This window comes from Myotis yumanensis, unplaced genomic scaffold (genome assembly GCF_028538775.1).
Source record: "Myotis yumanensis isolate MYYU_CA2020_CCGP unplaced genomic scaffold, mMyoYum1.0.hap1 SCAF_3, whole genome shotgun sequence".
Classification (NCBI taxonomy): domain Eukaryota; kingdom Metazoa; phylum Chordata; class Mammalia; order Chiroptera; family Vespertilionidae; genus Myotis; species Myotis yumanensis.
Window position 1 is genome coordinate 49,884,234 of NW_027223754.1, and position 23,410 is coordinate 49,907,643.

At 40.4% G+C, this 23,410-nt stretch overlaps 1 protein-coding gene across 2 annotated transcripts; it reads right to left on the minus strand.

Moving 5' to 3' along the window:
- Window positions 1–7,677: 7,677 nt before the first annotated feature.
- SLITRK5 (SLIT and NTRK like family member 5) lies at window positions 7,678–15,127 on the minus strand. 2 transcript variants are annotated; one of them, XM_070408866.1, is made up of 2 exons: window positions 15,005–15,127; window positions 7,678–11,915 (listed from the first exon to the last, which is right to left on the minus strand). In XM_070408866.1, exon 2 carries the CDS (start codon window positions 11,905–11,907, stop codon window positions 9,016–9,018), a length of 2,892 nt encoding a protein of 963 aa, XP_070264967.1. In that variant the 5' UTR covers window positions 11,908–11,915; window positions 15,005–15,127; the 3' UTR covers window positions 7,678–9,015. The 2 variants fall into 2 exon arrangements, with proteins under 2 accessions (XP_070264967.1, XP_070264968.1); XM_070408867.1 differs by lacking the exon at window positions 15,005–15,127 and adding an exon at window positions 12,319–12,338.
- Window positions 15,128–23,410: the final 8,283 nt, after the last annotated feature.

The following is a 23,410-nucleotide window of genomic DNA, read 5'->3' on the forward strand; positions in this document are numbered from 1 at the left end:
TGGAGTTTTAGAATTATTCTTTTTGTTCCTATTGGCTACCATTTGTTATAAAATAACAGTAAATAATATACAACAACTACTTTGTTATTTCAGGCCCAGCTTATCAATAAACCAAGTCACCAATAAAAATAAAAATCCAATTTATAATATTTTTATATAGCAAAGCTAATTCACATTTTGTTAGAAGAATAATAAAGAAGATGAAATCCAAATTTTTTTTATAAAGTGTGTCAGTGTTTAGTCTCAAAAAAATGAAAAAAAAAATTTTAAAAGAAAACAAATTAATTTAGACAGTTTGGGAATCTCATTTTATTCTCTCTTAACTTCCTCTAGATACATACCAATTTACTTCCTCTAGATCTACATCAAATTACAGCTTCTCACTAATAGTGTCAGCAATACTAAAAAAATACCTTTCTTCTACTCACTATTTCATTCTAATACACTAAAAAAATATAGTCTTGGCCATTCTGTTTCTTTCTTGTAAAAAAAATATGGTACTAAGTTTATTAGATAAGATTTTCCAAGTTACACCTTCCATCTTGGAAGCAATCTCATATTGGATGTTTGACACACTTTCATTGAATCGACCTTTTGCACTGTTTTCAAATACATCCACAGTTAGACATTTGGAGAAAAACTTCTGTTGTTAGCTGTGATTATAATTTTCCCTCTGTAATAACATACTTCTTAAGTTACTATTGTAGCTCCCTTAGGGTGGCCAGGGGCCAGTGGGAGTCAGGGCAATTTACAATATCTGTTCTGGGAGACCCCAAGTCACTACAATCTTTAACACTTACATTTACATTTCTAATAGAATACTCATTTATGGTAAACCAGTTTCCTCTGGTTGTAAAATTATTCATTCTTAATTTTTCCTATATTTACTTTGACTTCTTCATAATATAAACCTATATAAGATTTGTACTTCAGCTATTATATATAAAGCACTGAGAAACTAAGCTCCTAGAAAACAAGGCCTGAAATCCATCATCATGATATATACATTTTAATATCAGAGGAACAAATTTTATTTAAACATGGTTGAAAATGCAAAAGCCCTCATAGTTCAACAGATAATATGATATGAAGCTGCTAGGTTAAGATAATATGGAGGGTGCTTATCCAATCTGTAGGCATTCAAATTCAAATTTATTTCCTTAAAAGGAAATAAAATTATTCTGATTAAATAAAACACAGATATCTCAGGATTTACTAGTAGCTGTGGATCACCACTTGGCGAGCATTGCTTTAGTGTTTATAAGCACACAGGAGAGTTATTTTGTAAAGTATATGAGCTATCCAGTCAATCAAAGTGTATATAATTTTAGGTACATTAACATTAAAATAAATTTTCACCTTTATATTTTGATGCCATGTATTAAAGATGATTATTAATGAGTGATGAGTTCATAGTGACAATTTCATATCCACATCCTCACATTCACATTAAGTCGTGCTTACATAGTACTTGGATTGTTACACTAAGAATGATGCAGGAAAATCATATTTTAATTTAACAATATAAATGGAAATATATTAACAGCTTCTTTTCAGTATTTGGGGAAGAAAAACTACTGGAGGTGCAAGAATCAAGCATTATAAAGATCATTTTTAATGTTTAAAATTAGACACAGAGCTTTTAAATGAAAGTGTAAGCCCAAGCTATAATGTCCAACATGATGACTCAAGCATCCTATGCAAAAAAACAACCATGAAAACTTCCCTCAGATAAAAATTATCAAATGAAGAGAGAGTGCATTTTTAACTTAAAATTCAACAGATTATCCAAGCCATATGGAACTAGCCATTTCATAAAATGTATAATGTTATACAAAGACACTTTCTAAATGATTTTTAGCATAAACAGTTTTGTTAACTTTGGAGAAGATATTTTAAATATAGAATCTGAATACTCAATATCTACCTTTCACCTTTTTTTCTCATTAAAATTTGTAATGATATAATTAATTTTAACCTAAGACATAACCAGAAACAAAAATACCATTGTACAGATTGAATGAGTTTAAAGTATAATATGGTGAATGAGTTTGAATATTCTCTGACATACATAAATAATTTATGGATATGAATTTTCACATTTGTAGTCACCTATGTAATTATGTGATTCACTAACTTTAAAATTGGGGGATAATTAAAAAATTGAGGGAACTGTTCAGTGAAATGAAATTTAATTTATAATTTAACAAGTGCTAGTTCATAACTGCTTATTTTAATATTTGCTACCTAGATGCCAAACAAGTAAGAAAAACATGAAGAAAAATATTATGTGTATTATTGTACCTTAAGGGGACATTAGCAAGGACAGAGCTAAGTAATACAAAGAAAAACATGCATTGTGAACTTTATACACTTGGGAGTGGAGATAAAGTCAATATTAAAACTCAGGATTTAAATACATTTGATAGAACTTTTCCCATTATTATTAGAACTTTTGAATGTGCAACACCCTTTTGACTTTGGAGTTAAATAGAACAAAAAAATCTAGTATTATAATGTTAAAAAGCACGATTTTCTACAGATAATTTTTATAGATATATCATTACAGCTAAAATATATTTGTTTTATCAAGGAGTCATTTTTACATAAACATTTTATATTTAATATGTAAGTTTTTAGTCTACATGCACCTGATGAACCTCTCATAAATAAAGCATGCTAGTCAAAGTCTGACAAAGAACTTTGCAAATGCAGTAACATGGGGTTACTGCCACCCTTCCTGTTTTATTTAAATAGGCTTGTACCTAATTAGAAGTTGCATTTATACACAAATTTGGATTTAAATATCCAATATTGTTTTGTTTTTAATGAACCATACAATAAGATTCTTTAAAAAATGTATTTGGAAACAGTAAAAATCATTACCCGTGGTAGAAATAAATTTTTAAGAAAATCCAAAATATGCATATTCCAAAAACTGTATTTTGCTGTTGCATATATATGATTGAATGTTGAAATAATACAATTAAATTTGAATTGAGTTTATTTCATGATATTTCTTAAAATGCAATGATCTGTAAAGAAATTTGTCAAAAGTAGACCAAGATACTAATGAGCCTTCAATTCAATAAAGCCACCATTCCATTTCTGCATGTTAAATTTTTTAAAAAATCCTTAAAGTCTGGCAGGTGTGGCTGGGGGTTGAGCATTGACCCTTGAGTCAAGAGTCACCAGTCCAATTCCCCCTCAAGGTACATGCAGGCTCCATCCCCAGGAGGGGGCATTCAGGAGGCAGCTGATTGATATTTCTCTCTCACTAATGTTTCTATCTCTCTATTCTTCTCCCTTCCTCTGTCTCTCAAATCAATAAAAACATATTTTTAAAATCCTGGAAAACATTGTTTCATAGTTTATACTTTTAGAGACATATAATTTTGTTTATTTTATAGTACAACTATACAATATTCCTTCATTTCACTGATAGAGATACCTAATTAAAAAACAAAACAAAACACCCATTTGGAAGACTTCCATTCAACCTATCACTAGCAATATTACTTTTCTTCTATAGGATCAATTTTCTAATGTTTAACAAAAATGTATCTGATGTACTTAAAATTATGCAATGTATCATTACATTTTTATCTTGATAGTAAATAGAAAATGAGAAAATCCAATCATTTCATATTTGCATTAAATCAATTCTCTATGAAATGTATGTTTTGATTGTCAAAAGCTTTTTAATAAGAAATAATTTAAGTCATTCTTAAACTTAAGGGTAAATATTATTCTTTTAAAATATGGGCACAAAAGCTATTCATTAAAAAATTGTTATTGATTTTTAGAAATAAAGGAAGAGGGAGAGAAACATAAATATGAGAATGAAGCATTGATCTGTTGCCTCCTGCATGCCCCCTACCAGGAATCAAGCCCATCACCTGGACATGTACCCTGACCAGGAATCCAACTGGCAACCTTTTGGTTCATGGGAGGACACTCAACCAACTGAGCCACACTGGCCAGGGCCAAAAGCTATTCAATTTATAGTACTGGTACAATTACCATGAAAAATATTTGACCTGTGTTTGGAAGTCAAATGATCTGCTATAAATAGAGGAAGAATATCGTATTATATTATTGTCACAGTCAAATACACTGCATAACATTATTTTCTTTATCCCAGCCTAACCCATAGAAAGTATAACTTAATTGTAAAAAATTAAATATAGCCCTGGCTGGTTGGCTCAGTGGTTAGAGTATGGGCCTGTGTACCAAAGGTTTGTAGGTTCAATTCCCAGTCAAGGGCACATACCTTGGTTGCAGGTTCCCTAGCCCCAGTATTGGCATGGGCAGGAGACAACCAATCAATGTGTCTCTCTCAGATAGATCTTTCTCTCTCTCTCTTCCCCCCTCCTTTCTCCCTTCTACTCTCTCTAAAACTCAGTGAAAAACATATCTCCCCTCCAGTGAGAATTTATATATATATATACATAACACTTGGTGAAAACTAAGTATGAAATGTTCTCTTTGATAATTCATATATTATGTATGCCACATACATGCTACATATAATGAGGGAAATATAATATTTATAGAAAGGTATTAAATTAAATTAATGATAAAATGCACAGTTGCCAAATGTAATATTAATTACATAAGGTTCCTGTAAATATAGATGATAGATAATTATTTTTATGCACATGACTAATGGCAATCCAACTACTTTGATTTTATTGTCATTTATTTGTATTTGAAAAAATGTAGAGAACTTAAAATGGTTTGAGGAACATTATCCATAAGTTAAATAGTTAATTTAACAATAGTTTAATTACCACTTTCACAACATTTTATTCCTTAAATGTTCCTTTGTTCTAGCATTTAAATTGGTTCTTTTATTGTTTTTAGTTCTTTCTCAGTATAAAATTTATTCTTAAAATTATAGCAAATATTTTGCCACCCCTGAAAATATTTTAATTTGGAGGCATCTGAAAAGTACAAATGGATATTTCCAAAAAAAAAATTAGAAACCTATTTGCGGTCTGCTTTATTTTCCTTAATTTGGAGTTGTGTGACTTTGGAAACAATCTATTGAGCTCTTGAAATTAAGTAGCCAGTTTTTGGCATTTCAAACAAGGACTGAACTATTCTCACTCTTTCCCTTGACCTACTGAAAAATAATGAAGAGAAAGCATAAGAAGAGGGAAGGAGGAAGGAAAGGGGGAGATCTAAAAAAAAAAGAAAGAAAAGAGGAAGTAAAAATGTTAGATTATGGAAATAAAATTACATATATTTAATGTGAATAATTTGTTAACAACATAACTTAGTAACAAGACTAGAACTAATGATATAGGGCAAGAAACTGGTCTATTAGATTAAGGTCTTAAATTCTAACTTTTTCTGCATTATGTGTATATGTTTTCATTATCCAATAGTTTAATTTTCCTAATTGCTATTGAGGAAACAGTAGTGGGACCGACTTGGATATCCATGACATTCACCAAAATTTTCCACCTCACATAGTTAAAGGTGATACTCTTCCTAAAAAACAGATGTGTTCCAAGTATGATATTTATGCTAAAGCTGATTAACTCATAACTTCAATCAAGTTTGGCTATAAATGATTTTGACTATTAGCATACAAATTATCCACATTTACATAGAATACGTTTATTTTCTCTGAAATAATTTAAGTATTTACACTATAATCATTCATAGATAAAAATAAGATTTTATGATATCTACCTAGAAATATATCTGTATGAGATTACACAACATATAAAATAGAACAAGCACAAAAAATAAGCTTAGTTTGCATCCAAATTTTAATTGATGCCTGAAACATTACATATGTTGTTCTCCCAAATTCTATGAAGAGAGTGTATGCAGGGACCATTACTCCAATCATATACGACTGATATGCCCAATTTATTCAGTGAACATTCTCAAAAAACAAAAATCAAATATTCAAAACCACACAACTTATGTTCTATTGTATATGTTACTGTATTGGCAGGAAATCATGTAAAGAGGAAAAATAATTAATTTTTAATTTTATCAAAGTTTCATGATTGCACATTTTTAAAAAAATTCAAGTATATTAGGGAAATTATGTTTACTTTATCTTCTTAATACATTTGGTAAATATAATAAATCATATAATTATTTTTGAGATTTAAAATAATGTTGGGCACCTTATGAGCAATAGAGGTATAAATAAACTAGCTAAAAAGAGGGTATGTGACAAGGTTATACACCAGGGGTGGGCAAACTTTTTGACTCGAGGGCCACAATGGGTTCTTAAACTGGACAGGAGGGCCGGAACAAAAGCATGGATGGAGTGTTTGTGTGAACTAATATAAATTCAAAGTAAACATCATTACATAAAAGGGTACGGTCTTTTTTTTTTTTAGTTTTATTCATTTCAAACGGGCCGGATCCGGCCCACGGGCCGTAGTTTGCCCATGGCTGTTATACACTATAGTGCTAGTTTGAAATATTATTTTGTAAATCTTTGAAATGCATCACAGAATTTTTTTGGAAGTTACATCTTTAATTTCATGTAATTCTTATTTCCTATTTTATGCATTAATTAAGAAAAAAACACCTAGTTACATGGAGGTTTCCACTTTGCATTTTATAATTTATACAACCCGGCCATATCTACATATAATATTGAGGAAGTGATTTTAACATTTTTAAAAGAAAAATAACTCCCATAATGAAGATAAATTAATTACAGCCCCAACTGTGAAAGCAAATGCTGCTACTTATTTTTCTTTTTTAATCCTGAATTTAATATGGAGGAGGTAGATGAAAAGTAAGATACATTTTTAATATTTCATGATATCACATGGCATCATTAATCTTGTTACTTTCCCTTTGGAAAGAATTTGGAAGGGAAAATGTTGCACAGAATGGGAATAGTTTACTTCACTTGCCATATATATATATATATATATATATATATATATATATATATATGTATATATTTCCTCAGGAAAACTATTATCACCTGTTCAACCTGAATTCAAGCAGTTACTGTCAATTTACTCATGGGTGAATGCTGCCTCTTGGTGGCAGAATGCCATGGAAAGTGTTCCTTAAACATAAAGTTCATGAACAGTCCTTGATGTTGTACACATTTCGGGTGAGATTATGGGAAGACCCACCAATAGCAATGAAGCACGAAGCTCTTTAGGTTTCAGGTTAATTCAAACATTTCCTACCCTTAAATATGAATCTCAGTTCACTGGCAAACCTTACTCAGCGGTGGACGGCTTATCCCTGCCAACAGTATGAACATTTAGGACATGGATAAACTTGAGATAAAGTATCCTTCATAATTGTTGAAGGTAATTTTATGCAGGTAAAATTATGAACCTATGGAAACCTGTAGACTAAATAAGTAATATTGACATGACAAAAATACACAATATTGGAAGAAAAATGAATATGCAATATATTACTTACCATGCTCCATGTATTAGATGAATACTTCAATAAGGAAAAGAAGTATACAATTAAAATTTCATTAATAAACACATTAAATGACACACTTAGAAAAACATAATTCTGTGAACCACCATAGGTGTAATAACATCTATATATTTTTAAATTTGATAGTTTTTTTGTCCTAAATTGTTAATAATGGAGATTCAGTCACTCACACAGCTAGTTCTTTTGCACTTTAAGTAATCATTACTTCAATTCCTCATATTTGACATAGTTATCAAGTGTTTATTCAGAAACTATTTAAAAAATTACATGTGCTGGGATACATATAAGACTGTAACAACAATAGCCCCATCTTACAGAGATCCTGTTTGTGGTTATCATCATTGCTTGCTGCCCAGAGGGATAAAGACATTGTATGGGGATTTGTACAGTCCATCATTTGGTCTTCTGAGGTGCTAGAACACGTGGATCTGTACAAATGCAACGGTGTTTGGTTAAACAATCAAAAATCGGCTACAATAGTAGTCAAATCAATACATCATTTTGGTTGACTAATAAAAAATACTTTGAAATCTTCTCTAATAAAACCCAAAACTTGCACCTGATTCTCACCCAAATGGCCCAATTAATTGCCCTAATATTTTAATATATATTGGGGTACAATCAGTTTTTTTTAAATTACAGATCCAATTGGGTGGGTTGCACTGGCTTTAAAATTTTGTCATTAAGTTCTCCATATTTTGAGTGGTTTAAAATGCCTTCCTGATATCACTTCAATTTTGGAAATGCAGCTTCTAACATAGTGTGACACCTCTGTGGAAGTCATAGGCTAAACAGTGAAGGAAAGAGAAATGCTAAATGTGCATATAAAAATAGGTGCTACAATAAAATATTTGTATATTTCATCAATAAGTTATTTTGACTAATCAATTATGGATCATATAGCTCTGTAATTTTAATGATTTGTCCACATCTATGGTGATCCTTTCGAGATCACAACACTTTTGATTTTTAATTCAAATGTCCAGAATGCATACAAACACATCCTTTTAAAAGAAAGAAAAGGAATGAGAGAGGAGGGAGCGAGGAAGCAGAGAGAGGGACGGGGAGGAGAAAGAGGAAAAGAAGAGAATGAACTTTCTATTGAAGTTGGGGTGTGCTAATCTCTCCACAAAAGCCATGTAGACCCACCCGCGGCTTAAAGGGGAAGAAGGGGAGGGGAGAAGGGAGCAAAAGAGAAAGAGTAGAATCTATGCGCTGTCATCTTCCACCATTCTTAGCACTTCCAACCACTAGAAAAATGACTGCTACCTTTCATAAGTCTCCCGTGCATCAACTTGCCTTCCAAAAACCCTTACTCCTCTCCTCCCCCACACGCCAGAGAAAGGGATGCGCCCTGTTTACACAAATGCTTCCCCACGTGTAAAATTAAAAGGAAATTGCACACCCTTTCAGTATCTTCCGCCGAAGCTAAGAATCTCGTGCCAAGGCACTTCACTCTAAACGTTGAAACAACATAATTAATCAAATATGTTCACCGTGTGTATCGGCTTGCTTGTTTGTTTTAAACGCAAAAGCTCCAAGGGAGTTTCTTTGCTGTTAGAACTGGCTAAATGTGGTTTGTTTTTCCAGCACTTCGAGGTAGTCCGGCTCAACGTTTAGTTTTGCTTTTAACTCCAGATACTCGTTCCGGTTGGGTTCTACAAAGACAGCACTGGGGGGGCTGTAGAGCACCGGTTCCCGCAGCCGGCTGTCCCCGGCCCCCGGGTGCAAATACTGGTGGGGGCGTCTCAGGTCATAGTTGGGGGAGAAAGTGTAGGCAGCGGGGCTGCACGGGAATTTGGGGTATTCCGGGAGGCTACTGCCGGCGGGGGCGGTGGAGCAGTGTTTGTCTGGTTCTAAAATGCCCCGGTAAAAGCGGTCGGCGTCCTGCACCGGGGACAACAGGTCCTCCCGGGGCTCGATGGTGCTGACGCTGTAGGCCGGGCTCCGCAAGTGGTGGCTTTCCCGCCTCTCCTCCTCCGCCGGCTGCAGCTGCAGCTGCGGCGGGGGCTGCGGCTGGGGCGGCGGCGGAGGCGGCGGCGGCGGCTGCTGCTGCTGCTGCTGCTGCTGCTGCAGGTGGTGGTTGCCGCTGTAGGTGACCTTGAGCTCGTGCAGGTCTTTGTAATCCTCCACGGAGTTGCCCTCTCGGGAGCGGTAGATGGGGTTTTTGCACATGTGGCCCAGGGGATGGGGGATGTACTCGTACACGTGGCCCGCGGGCGTCTTCACCTTGGGCAGCGAGGGCCCGCGGTGGTGCACGTGTGCGTGGGGGTGGCCGCCGGCCCCGCCGCCGCCGCCGTACACGCTGTACTGCATGTTGAAGGAGCTCACGTCGGAATTGTTGGTGCTGGTGTGGTCGCTCTGGTTCTTCTTCCTGCGCTTCATCACCAGCACAAAGAGCCCTGCGGCCACGAAGACAGACATGATGAAGACCAGCAGCAGGCTGAGGATCAGCACGGACAAGGGCACGGAGGACGCGCCTCCGCCCGCGCCCAAGCCCGCGGGGCCCCCGGTGCTGTTCAGCCGCACGGTGGGGGTCACCGCGCTGGTTCTGGAGGGGACCTGGATGGAGGAGGGCGTGGGCGTGGAGACCACCACGTCGGAGTAGTCTGGGCACAGCAGCTCCGACTTAATGGAGCGCATGTCCGTCTCAGCGAAGTTCTTGGGCGCCTTGCAGATGACTTCGTCCACCAAGACGCCCACTTTGAGCTGCTCGACCCACAGCTTCATGCCCACCACGTCGCAGGTGCAATCCCAAGGGTTGTCGTGGAGGTCGATTTGGATGAGTGACTTCAGCTGGTCCAGGACGCCACTCACCGGCAAGGAGGTGAAGTGGTTGCTCCTCAGGTTCAGCCTGAGGAGGGTCAGGCTGGAGAAGACGCCCGGGGGCATGGTCTGCAGGAGGTTATTATTGAGAAATAGCAGCTGGAGGTTGGGGACCGGATCAAAGGTCCCCGGCTGAATCTCACGAATGAGATTGTACTGGAGGAAGAGATACTGCAGGCTCTGCAGGCCATAGAACAGCTCTGGGCTCAGCCTCTCGATCCTGTTGCCGTTCAGGTACAGGCGCCTCAGGTTGGTGAGATCTCCGAAGGCGTGGTCCTGGATCATGGAGATGCGGTTGTTGCCCAGGTGTAGGAGGTCCAGCCCCGTGGCCTCCAGGAAGTCGCTCCTGCGCACCACCGCGATGTAGTTCTCCGTCAGATACATTTTCTTGGGATTGTAGGGCTTGGGCTGCAGCTCTGCGATGCTCTCGATCTTTCGCTCCTGGCAGTTGACGTTGAGGCCCAGATCGGAGATTTGCAGGTTGCAGTAGCACTGGGTGGGGCACTCCAAAGGCACGGGAGATTTGGTCTGGTAGGCGATGCTGGGGCCAGAATTGCTGGAGCTCAAGTCTTTGAATGGCTGCCTAGAGGTGGGGCGCACCCTGGGCTTGTTGGGTTGGCGTGTCCCCTTAGGGGTCTTTAAGGGAGGTTTGTAAACAGCAGAGGACGAAGTGGCCACGGAATTCACCGAAGCTGGGGTGGTGTGTAAGTACCCCGTGGTGCTCAAAGGCGTCTGCGGCCTCATCTCGTAGTCTGAAATAAGTTTCCTGGGGCAAAGTTCCTGCTTGGACACTTCGTCCAAGTCCCGCCCATGTAAGCGGAAGGGCGTCTCACAAACCACATCCCCCACCAGGGCCGAGTAGGAGATGCTGTCCAGCCAATCCTTCAGGGAGATCAGCTCACAGGAGCAGTTCCAGGGGTTTTCCTCCAGCTGTAACTCCACAACTTTATCCATGTGCTGCAGCAGCCCCACATAGGGCAGAAGTTTCAGCCGGTTCCCCCGCAGGTCCAAGTGCGTTAAGGGCACAAAACGGAAAAGGTTGTTGGGTAAACTGGACAAGAGATTGTCATTGAGGATAAGCACCTGCAACAAATGCAGTTTCCCAAAAGCATTGGGTTCAATGACACTGATGTAATTATAATCGACCTGTAGGTACTCCAGGCTCTCCAAACCAAGGAATATATCATCCCGCAGAAGTTCCAGCTTATTATTGTTCAAATGCAGTCTCCTTAAACCCCTAAGTCCGTGGAAAGCCCCCGTCTCAATGTCCTGGATCACGTTGCTACCCAGATGCAAAATTGAAGCCCCAGTGTAGTTGACAAACTCATTGGGATAGAGACGGTTCAGAAGGTTTCCAGACAACAAGAGGTGGTAGACGGGGAAGCGGGGTGGGCTAATCTCAGAGAGGCTGATGATCCCTCGGTTTTCACAGCTCACAGTTAAAATGCCGTCCTTCTCCTCACAAGGACATGCATTGTCACAGATTTCCCCATAATAATCGATGGTTTCTGCACACGAAAGGACGAGAGATGTTAGAACGAATGCTAGAGTCTGCAGCATCCAGCTATGCATTTTTCTGTGAAGGTCCTGCTCCAAAGTTACCAGGGGGCAGCAAGGGTGCATTTTACCTCCTGCAAGGGAGAGAGGAGAAAGGAAACAACAGAATATGACAAGAATTTAAGGGGTCGCTCAGAAAGTCTCTTTTCCCTGATACTATTTCTCTGAAATGCAGTAGGAGGGGCTATAAATGACACCCCCTTTCCAACATGGACATTGCCAGACTTTACTAAAATCTGATAATCATTTTGATTTCGATGTTGATTTCATTTCCTAATGAGCACAACAGGAAATGCTGCTCTCTACAAGATCAGGGCAGGTTAGATAATGTTCCATTTTTGTGTGCTTCCTATGCCCCCCTCCCATTTCAAAACCAACCCATAAGGATACATAAAATGGCTGTCAGTTCAGCTTCATGGTTCTAATTTAAGAGGAGAAAAAAAAAAAAGCACCATTTTATGACGTTCCCCACCTCACCTATCCCCAGCCACTCTGCCCTTCTTTCAGAATCTCTTCAGTGAACAGTTCACAGTGAAGCTCTCCCGTTTTCACAGAAAGGCAGGGAGCCACAAGATGACAAGGTGGGACCTAAAGGATACTTTTCAGAATCACAAAGGAGGTAAGACAATGCATCAAAAGGACCCCAAAGAAGCTCTTAAATCTCCAATTGTCTTCGGGGAGCTTCAGGGGAGAAAAAGGAGAGCGTGCTGGCTTTGATGCTGGACTTCGCTACCCAAGCTATTAAGCACATCAGCATCCTAATTGCATGCACGGTGCCACTTAACAGTGCTTCTCAGAGAGCGCCCTGCATCCACTCCTCATTGATCATGTCAGCGACGCTACCAAACCGCATCCCTCAGCCACGGAAATAGTTCTGCACCGTGGATTGCAAAGAGCTCTGCGAAGGCATCCGCAATCCCAGAACACCTTCCCATACCTGGAGTTTAAGGAGGACATTCCAACTGCTTACCCGGAATCAGCTAAAAGTACACCAAGGGCCAGGGCCACCCCCCACCCCCCTTACCTGGGGCTACACGTCTGATTGCCATGGTTTACAAAATTAACCCCATTGAATTAGCAAGATTTGGACTGAACTAGACAGTGCCAGCAACCCCATTGTGGGAGTTGCTTACTACGTTTAATTGTCAATGCTTTACCCTCGTCCTTCCCGCCCCCCCCACCCCCCACTTGGGGAAAGGGCACTTGGGCTGATTAAAGACAAAATAGAAAGGAGGGAAGAACAGCAAGTGACATAGGTCAGTGCTTACATATCCGAGTCTCATTTCCCCAAGGAATCCATCCGATCCCCTCCCCCTTTTCTTTCTTGCTTTCTTTTTGTCCCCTGGCTTAAAGGCTTCCTTCGACTTCCTACTTCGACTCGACAGCAGTACTCATAGGAGAAAGGACATAAATGGAGCGAGTGTGTGAGTGTGTGTGAGTGCGTGTTGCGTTGGTGGGAGGGAGGGGACGCTCGGTGGAAATCCGCTGCTGGGGGAACCAGTGCCTCGCCTTTGGTCACCCTCGCCTTTGCCACGCCACCACCCAAGTCGGGTGTCGAATCGCAATCCAAAACTAGAGCCACGACATTTCGGAGTCATGGGTTCAAGCACGGAGACCTCGGTTTGGATCCCCGAGCCGGATCCAGCCCATGTTATCAGGAGCCCCCGCATTCACACGCACATGTGCGAGGACGCCTGCGAATCATTCGCGGGCGGCCACCCAGACGTGCAGGGAAGAAGCGGAATCACAGGGCAGAGATACTCGCAAGTACCCCCGACCTCCCAACGCCACGGCGAACACGTCCTGGCTTCAAAGCGGAAAAACACACCCACCAGGAAAGCAAAATGTTTACCTTGAAATTTCGGTTCTCTGCTGGATCAAATCTGCACATCCATTCAGCCCGGCTGCGTCCCCTCCCCCTCCCTCCCCCTCCCTCCCGGTGCTTTCCCGCCCCCAGTCCCCTCCCACCCCTTCCGACAGCCCATGGCAAATTGTGTCCAGCCGGTAGGAAACTCGAGCGTCCGCAACTTTAATTCAGTTCTGGTTAGCCAGGGTCGCAGAGCTTCCTCTCACCCCGCTCCCTTCCTCCTCCTGCTCGCCAGCCAAGGAGCCCGACAATTTGAGAAAATAAAAGTTGCATGAGCGGGGAAGGCTGACATTCTGACACGGAAACGCACCTTCGATGTAAATTCATGGGTGCACTGCACATTCTCAGCTGATCAGATTTTTTTTTTTTTAATTTGGGAGGTGGGGGCTGTGTTTGCTTTCCCCCCAAGAATTTAGCCCGCGGATCACCGCCCTCCGCATCCCCCTGAAGCAGCTCGGAGCCGCGCGGGCTGGAGCCCAGCACCCAGGCCGGCCCCGCCGATCAGGGCACAGCTGTTCCCACAGCGGCCCAGGCAGAGGCACCCGGAGTTGCAAGACGCGAGGCTCCCCCTCCCCCACCCCGCCCCAAAGCTAAGGAAGGAGAAGGGGAGGAAGGAGGGGAGGGAGGAGAGGGAGAAAAAAAGCCACCCCGTCGCCACACACACACACACACACACACACAGACGAGCCTCTTTTGCAAAGTAAACGGCCGACTTACCCCGTCTCACATCTCCAGGGCCCACTCATGGTAGCCACCCTCTAAAAAAATACCTCTTTGGGGTGCGCGCTGGGTTTCTCCAGCCTAAACGGGGCGAGTTGGCGCCGATCAGAGCCGTGCGCGCGGCTGGAGGAGAGGCGCCCGCACGCCGCCAGCCCGGGGCCGCCGCCGCGGTGGCGACCGCGGGTTCCGGGGCTCCCCGAACGGCTCTCCCGGCCGCTCTCCGCAGTAGTCGGAGCGGGCCGGGGGGGTGGGGGTGGGTGGGTGGGTAGAGGGGGGCGATCGCGAGCAGCGGGCAGGGGAGGGAGGGGGGAGGGGGCGGCAGCGGACGGCTGTAGAGGCGCCGCGCGGCAGGGGCGGTGAACTGGGGCCGGGCGGGGCGGGGAGGGAGCCGGGGGAGGAGGGGGACGCGGAGAAGGCTGCCTGGCCCCGCCGGCACCTTCAACGTGACGGTCAGCCCCGCGCACCACTCGCACCCGCTCACACTCACGTTCACTCGTGCACTCGCTCCCCATCGCGCCCCAACGCGATCGCGGGGCCCCCCGGATCCCTCCCCGCACACCCCGGGCGGGTACTTACAGTTGCCATCTGCATCGGGGGCAACTTTCTTCCTGCCAGCAGCCGCCGCCCCCTCCGGCCGCCTAGGGCTCCTCGCACCCTTCGGCCAGGGTTCGCGCCGGCCGGCCCTCCCCTCCCCCCTCGGCTCTCCTCCCGAGTGTCTTCACCACATTCCCCCCTGGTCAGTGGCGCACGCTCGGGGACGAGCCGGAGGGAGTGGGGCGCGGGGGTGTGCATGCATCGCCCGCCTTCTTCTTGCAGCGCACGCTGTACATGGTAGTGAGGGGGCGAGTGAAGGTGGCCCCGGCCCTCCGGCTGCTCCCGCGGCGGCTGCGGCTTCCTGCACGGTCCTCGCCCCCGGCGCAGTCCTCCCACCCCCCTGCGTCGAGGCGACCACCGCGCTGGGATGCCGCCACCGCTCTCGCCGTGCGGAGCCCGCTGCAGCCGCCGCCGCGGTCCCCACTTAGTATCTGTACGGCTCCGGCATCCTCTTGGCGCTTCCGCTGTGTGCAGGGTATTTTCTATATTTTCTCCTATCCCTTTCCCAGATGCAGCACACGATCGATCGTCATTATTTGGAACTCTCTATCTCCGACATCCTTTGGGTGGTCTGGTGGGGGGACAGGAGCAGTCGTTGTTCTACGCCTGTGGCGTGTCCCGGCAGCCCGGCGACTCTAAAAAACTCAGAGAAAGTCGCGTCTTCCCTCCCGGGCGCCGAGGCGGTGGCGGCGCGGTCGGCATCGCCGGGGTCTCTGAGACAGCTGCTCCGGGGCGGGCGCAGGGCCCCGTCCAGGGCGCTTGTTTATTGTCGCGCGGCCGGTGCGAGCCAAGCTGCAGCAGACATGGTGGGCCCTCGGCAGAGCGGGCGCTCCGCGGCCGATAGGTGGCAGCCGAGGGCGGAGGCGTCCCCGGCTGGGCTCGGGCGGCGCAACCGGAGCCCCCCTTGGATGTCACATTTGCCGGAGAAAGAGGAGTCTTGGACCATGTGCGTAACGCGAACGTGGGACGGTGCAATCCTCGGATTGAAAAAAGGGAGGAGTGAAAATAACCCCGACAGCGCCAGGCTTGTCGGTGGTCAGTACAGATCGATTCCAGCCCAGTGCTGATCGCCTGCCTTCCCCCTGCCATTTAGAATAATGCAGCCCCTGCTGCTGTCTCATGTACATACTGTAAAGGACCCTGGAAGAGGGAGTGGTTCAGACCTAGCCGCAAGCAAGGGCGCTATTTTTTTTTTTTTTTTTTAAGAATTACGTTGTATAGGTATGTCTGGGCGATACAAGGGAATAGCAACTACTTTCAGAGAAAATATTTCTGAATATATTTGGTGTGGGCTAAAAAAGCTGGAAACCCCTAAGTAAATGCAGTATCGATAGAAAGCGAGTTTCTTGAAGAGTCACCTGCTAAACTCCACTAGATTCATCTCTACAGTAAGTATTCCTGGCTCTTTCCATGAAACTAGACACCACCCTCCCCAAAAGGGGGTCTTTATATCCATAAGGAGTGTATTTCCAATGTTTGTAATATTAAACCTGCAGTCCATCCCAGGCATAGAAAAAAAAAAAAGTTGATCATAAGTAGCCCAATGCAAGCTGAGTGCACAAGTGACTGTGCCTTTTCGTAATTGGGTAGTTTTACCACTTAAATATATTTAATCCATTTTACTTTGGAATGAATTATGTAGTATCTTTTGGAATTATCTTAACGTTGATATTGTCTCCTTCTTGGTTACATTTTGGATAATATTGTGGTTTTGAAATCCTGATTAAATATAGGATTAATCGAGTCTGATATATAGAGCCACAAACATATCTTCTTGCATCCTCTAGAGGTGATGAACATTGCAATCTCCTGAGATTTTTGCAATATTCTTGAAATTTCTTCTGACTCTTTTGCAAATATTTTTTAGTTAAGCCATACATACTTTGTTAGAAACAATTTTTGTTTATTTTGTTAAAATTTGGGACATGCAGGAGAGAGAGAAAAGAAGCAATCTATAATATCAGATAATGAAAATAAAATCTTAAAATACAACTTCTTGCTAAATTTAGAAACCTTTGGGCTGGGCATGCTAGCCACTTGCTATAGGTACATTGTATAAACAGGCAACTTAAACTGCACTCTCAAAAGGCTTGTTACTAGATTTTTTTGCAATATCTTCTAACATGATTGAAATGTTTTAGAAAATTTATTTTTAAAGTATTAAGTCACTTTTATATTTTCAAAATGAAAGTTTTAAAATGTCATAATTTTAAAATTACATATTAATTATAGTTAGACACTTTTGGGGTATAAATATTGTTGTATGACAGACGTAATTTTCAATGTTGATAAACAATAGAATTTCTGAAAAGGTAAAAATGCCTTAACCAATTATTGGACTTATTTTTAGTTTGTTATTTTATTACTTACTAAAATCTTCACAGCTGCAATAAAATATCAAATTTTAGTCTAATTTATGGTTCTGTATTTTTATTTTAAATATTTATTATTCTAATTAAAATAAATTTTGTTGCACTAAGAAGTATAAAACATGTTTGCAATTAAATTAGGTTAGAGTTTTGTTAGAAAACTGACAACTGAAACTATTTCAGTTTGCTTCTTGTGGTTCAAATAAATAAATGATGTCAACTTTCTATCATTAAGTCAATATTAAGGACAGCCTGAGAAGCCACTATTACAATTTCCCACTAGGTGTCTCTATAGGCTCCTCTGCAGGAAAGTGAATTTTGAGAAAATACTGTGACATGAAGAGACCACAGAAGAACTTGGGGGTGGGGGGTTGGGGGGAACATCATAGAAATAAGGAAAAGGCTCAGTTACTAGTCTGTAGACTCCTGTTTTCTTGGAATATTTACTATTGCCTCGAAATGAAATACATGAATCATATAACAGTGATAAAATCTGAGGCTTTAACCACAAGAATAATCATTATCTATGTTTCAGTCCATACTGAACAATATACAGTCATATGATATGTGTACTTGCTTTCATACAATACTCAAATAAATGCACCTGATTACATAAACACATTTGGAAACCATAAAATGAAATGATTGATGAAATATAGCTCTACAAAATTAAAGTCATTAATACTAAATTAACCATTATTTGATTGAGTTGGATGTGAAAAGCTGAGAATCATTGTCCAAATGTTTGTGCATATATTTATGCATGTTATAATTAGTTCATGATGTAGTGGCATCATAAATGCATTTCATATATGGAAATATATGTGGCTTTAATTAGTGCAAATTGTGGACATATAATTTGATTCCTGCATATTAAAATTTAAATTAAACCACAATTATCTTACTTGTCACTTGAAATTGAAATATGTGAACTCATATTTATTATTACCTGGAATTGTTGTTTTAGTGTCTATGGGCTCTTTGGAGGAATTCTTATAATATATGCATTTCTTAAAATATATTACATTTGTGTTACACTGTGTGGTTTGTTTAGAATATTAAAATAGTTAAAAATTATAGTTTCTCATGAAGCAAACTAACATTATAAACAAGGATATTATTTTGCAATAATTTTGAAATTTCATAAGAACTAATCAACATGATTGAAATTTAAATCCAGTAGACCTTGGATTACTGTTTGTTAGTCTATTTGGTGAGATGAGATTATAGAATTTCAATGCTAGAGTCCTCATTCCTCTAAAATTAGCTCTATTAGGTTATGTTTATGATAGTAATAGCTAAGAAATCTATAAAATATTTATTAAGTGACAGTTTTTTCAGAACTGAATTATATTTTTATTGTCTTTGACATTGAAATTATATATACCACATATTCATAAATGGAGAAAAGTTTCTTCTGGATGGTAAAACATGAGTCATCATTTATAATTGTTTCTCCATGCAATTGCTAAATTAAATAACCATATAGCATATGTTTTTGATCAGTCTGACACGTTTGGAATTATAACAATCAAATATACAATGCAATGATGTTTATTAAATCCAAAATGATCATTATAGACTTAATTAGTTATTTACAGGCTTAGAGTATGTCCTCAGAGGCATAAGAGGAAGATGTGCATAAGATAGTCAATTCTCTTCCTCAATTCATACAGTTCCTTGTAAATACATCTTGATATTCTTCTGCCAGAATTATGTGTTAAAACATTCTCTTTGGAAATATCTACCAAAATTTAAAATGCACAAATCTTTTGAATAATTATATTTTCAGAAAGTAGTCTATAGGTGTACTAAAAAATGCACAAAACAATATGTAAGAAGATAGTCATTCTAACAGTGGTTTGCATTTGTAATTGACTAAGAGCAACATCTACACCTTGGGATAATCTTCTGTCTTAATAATAATAGTGCATTTAGTAATATGGTCCTGTTGTTATTAATAGTATATATAGAATCATATAAAATATGATGGAGAAAGGGGAAGAGAGAGAGAGAGAGAGAGGTAGAGAGAGAGAGAGAGAGAGAACCTTTTGTGGAAAGATACACAAATTCAGTTATGGTAGTTACATCTTGGGAAAAGACTGGGGAGTTTTGAGTAGAATGGAGACTTATTTTTTTCAGCATATATTCTAATTTTTAGTATTTGAAAATTTCAGTTTACATCACAATTTAGTAAAACATTAGCAAGAAAATATATGTATTTGAAAAATAACAATATGTGAAAGAATGATATGAAAGATAATGGAGAGCTAGAGATGGCTTTACCAAATTACTTTCTGTCCCACAATTTTCAAAACTATTGCATTTTTATGACACATTGCTATTAATGGAGACATTGACTATGTTTTTAAATGTATAAATATACATGTGTTAAAATGTTTTTTCTATATAATTCTTACATGTGTCATTTACTTCTAGTTGCCTATATTAATTATCAGATTGGTAGTTAATATGATTGGCTTCCATTATCTTCACTATACAAAACCAGGCTGTGTAGTTAGTTTTGTTTGATACTCTGGTGGATGAAGGGAAAGAACAAAATGGTTCTCTAGAGAAGACAAGTTATTATACTTGAAATTGTCAGCAGCAGATCTTTACTGCTATCTGCAGGAAAATGAATGACTGTGTAATTGTGACATTTTAAATATACAAACTATCATCAGGCCCTGTTAGAACAAAGGCTGCTGCCATCTGGCTTATACTCACATTGAAATATGTACATTCCACTGGAAAAAGGAAGTTTTATTATATCGCTAGATTAACTTTTCTATGTATCTTTCCATTAGAACTGTGATTTGTCTCTTGGGATCTACCTGTTCTTGATTCTTTCATATCTTTAGTCATTTTGGGGAAATCAATCCAAAGAGGCATCATTATACATGTATTTTCTGGTTTTTCAAAGAAAAACAATTATTCTAAAGCACAATTTTATCACAACATTTTTCAGAAGAACCATTATGTGTATGAGAATGACTAACTTGACCATACTGTAGTCAACTCCCCCCAAAACAGTAGCTTTTTATTTCCAATCCAGAAACTTACTTCGTTCAACTTTTATCAACTGAAAACCTGTATTCATTACCTCAAAATAAATCAGCCTTTCTCTTTACCCCAAAACTTTGGTTTATACTGCCCTTTTACCTAGCTAGCTTTTTACTGTTCTCTTAACAATTCTTCTACAGAATTTATCATAAATACTTTCTGCAATCCAAAAAATCTTTTCTATTCACTCTAACCAACATTAAACTTGCTCATCTTAAACATTGTCTTGCATTATCTAGCATTTGATCTAGCAGAGTTTCCTATTCCCTGCTTAAAATTGTCATTTTCTTATTGCCTACGTTATCATTCCTTCTTGAGAAGAGAATATTATTGTGTTTGTTACCCCTTAATGGTGAGAAAAATGACCTATGTATGGAGAAGAAATACTTGTCTCTTATGAATTTACTAGAGGCCCGGTGCACAAAATTCCTGCACTGGGGGGGGGGGGGGGGGGGGGGGGGCGGTGTCGCTCAGCCCGGCCTGCACCCTCTTGCAGTCTGGGAGCCCTCAGGAGATGTCAGATTGATGGCCAGGCCCACTCCCCATGGCCTATGCTGTCAGTCAGACATCCTTAGTGCTGCCACCACTATTGCACTAGCCAGCTGTGACCCCGGCTCAGGGCTTCTGGCTGAGCAGCCTACCCCTGTGGGAGCGCACTGACCACCTGGGGGCAGCTCCTGCGTTGAGCATCTGCCTCCTGGTGGTCAGTGCACATCATAGAGACTGGTTGTTCTGCCGTTAAGTTGATTTGCATATTAGCCTTTTGTATAGGATTTATTCAACAAATATTTATTTAATACCTATATTGCATTAAACCCTATTATGTTTGAGATAAAATAATTAGTTAATTCATGTTAGGGTAGCTGGGTGATTTCAGAGACATTTTGACTTTTTGATGAATCACCTGTGTTCTCTAGTCTAAACAAATGGACTATAATATGTAAAAATGTTATTGCATAAATTGTATACTTGAATACTAATTCTTATAGCATCTATTTGACAAGCCTCTAGAACAGTTCTCCAATAGAGCTTTCTGTGAAGATAATCTATATCTGTGTTGTCAAATTTGATAGCCATCAGACACATTTGACTATTGAACAATTAAAATGTGGCTGTTTTGACACAGGAAAGACAATTTAAAATTTTAATTTATTTAAATTTAAATTGCCATATGTGGCTAGTGACTACCATATTGGATAGTGCAGATCTAGAATAAGTCCCCACGAGGCTGGAACTGTGTTTCTTGTGCAATTTTTGGGATTCCTTAGAAATTTAATTAATATGAACAGCTACACTCATAAGTAATGTTGGCCATTATGATGCCCTTAATAAATAAGGAAAATTATGATTCACATTTGGCAAGGGCCTGATTTGCATTCTATTGAGGGGCTCGAGTCAATTTTTTAAAATTGCATTCCGTTAAGGACCTCTACCATTCTTTCAACAAATTGAAGACATTTTATAGTCATTTCAAAATTCCTATTACATTCTCATTACACTCCTATCAAGTAGGAAAGGTAGATTATTTTATTATCAATAGACTTTTATTAGAAGTCAAATGCCTTTTTATGCATGATAAAGTGCTTTCTAAAGTGCCTTTCTCCAGATCACACAGTGGTATGTTAGTAAAACTGGAAAGGAAAGTCCTAAATGGGTACTTTGCCTCAAGAATGATCTAGAATAGGCTTTTTGTGCAGAGAAGTCTGACAGTCAGTGACAAATTGCACTTGAACTCTCGCATTCCATCTATTTGAATACAAAAGCTCTATGTTGAAGTTTAGTGGTGTTTTGTACAACTAGAGCAGGCTGTTTGGACAGCAAATTGTAATTGATAATTTTTTAAAATGCAAATATGGCCTCTAAGTTCCATGAAGACCTGAATAAATCTTAGTTTAAATGAAATTATATTTATATTTATATATTTGAAACAAAGATGTAATAGCTTGGTAACCAGTCCCACTTACAACAAATTATTGTAATTTTTTAGATTAATTCTTGCTTGTTTTTAATCAATGTAACAAATATTAGTAATAAAATTGACCTATATTTTCATTATTATACTTCTTTCTTGGGCAAAATCAATATAGGTTTAAAAGGTGCATTGATTGCTTATGGCAGTGTTTCTCAACCTGGTGGCCCTTTAAATACAGTTCCTCATGTTGTGACCCAACCATAAAATTATTTTTGTTGCTACTTCATAACTGTAATGTTGCTACTGTTATGAATCGTAATGTAAATATCTGATATGCAGGATGGTCTTAGGCGACCCCTGTGAAAGGGTCGTTCGACCACCAAAAGGGTCTCGACCCACAGGTTGAGAACCGCTGACTTAAGGGATTAAGTCCAAAATAAATAGGAAGTCACCTGATCCAGAGCTGTAGAGTGCTCTCAGAGATCTCAACTTCATTCTTAACTTTTTCTTTACATTGTTTGTGCACTTGCATTTATGAAGATGCCTATATTGGTAGATCATCCTATATCAGTGATGGCGAACCTATGACACACGTGTCAGAGGTGACACGTGAACTCATTTTTTTGGTTGATTTTTCTTGGTTAAATGGCATTTAAATATATAAAATAAATATCAAAAATATAAGTCTTTGTTTTGCTATGGTTTCAAATATCAAAAAATTTCTATATGTGACACGGCACCAGAGTTAAGTTAGGGTTTTTCAAAATGCTGACACACCGAGCTCAAAAGGTTCGCCATCACTATCCTATATAATAAAACCCTAATATGTAAATCGACCAAACAGCAGAACGACTGATCACTATGACGTGCACTGCCCCTGAGAGGGAGTTGACTAGCGGCAGCGATCGGGGGGCAGGGCCGGCCAGTAGGCAGCGCCAGGCTGCCAGCCAAGGCAAGTGCCAGTGCCCCCCCGCCCTGATCGCCCTGCCTGCTGGTCGCCACCAGGAATTGACCCATATCACTGGCCAGGCCTAGGGACCCTAC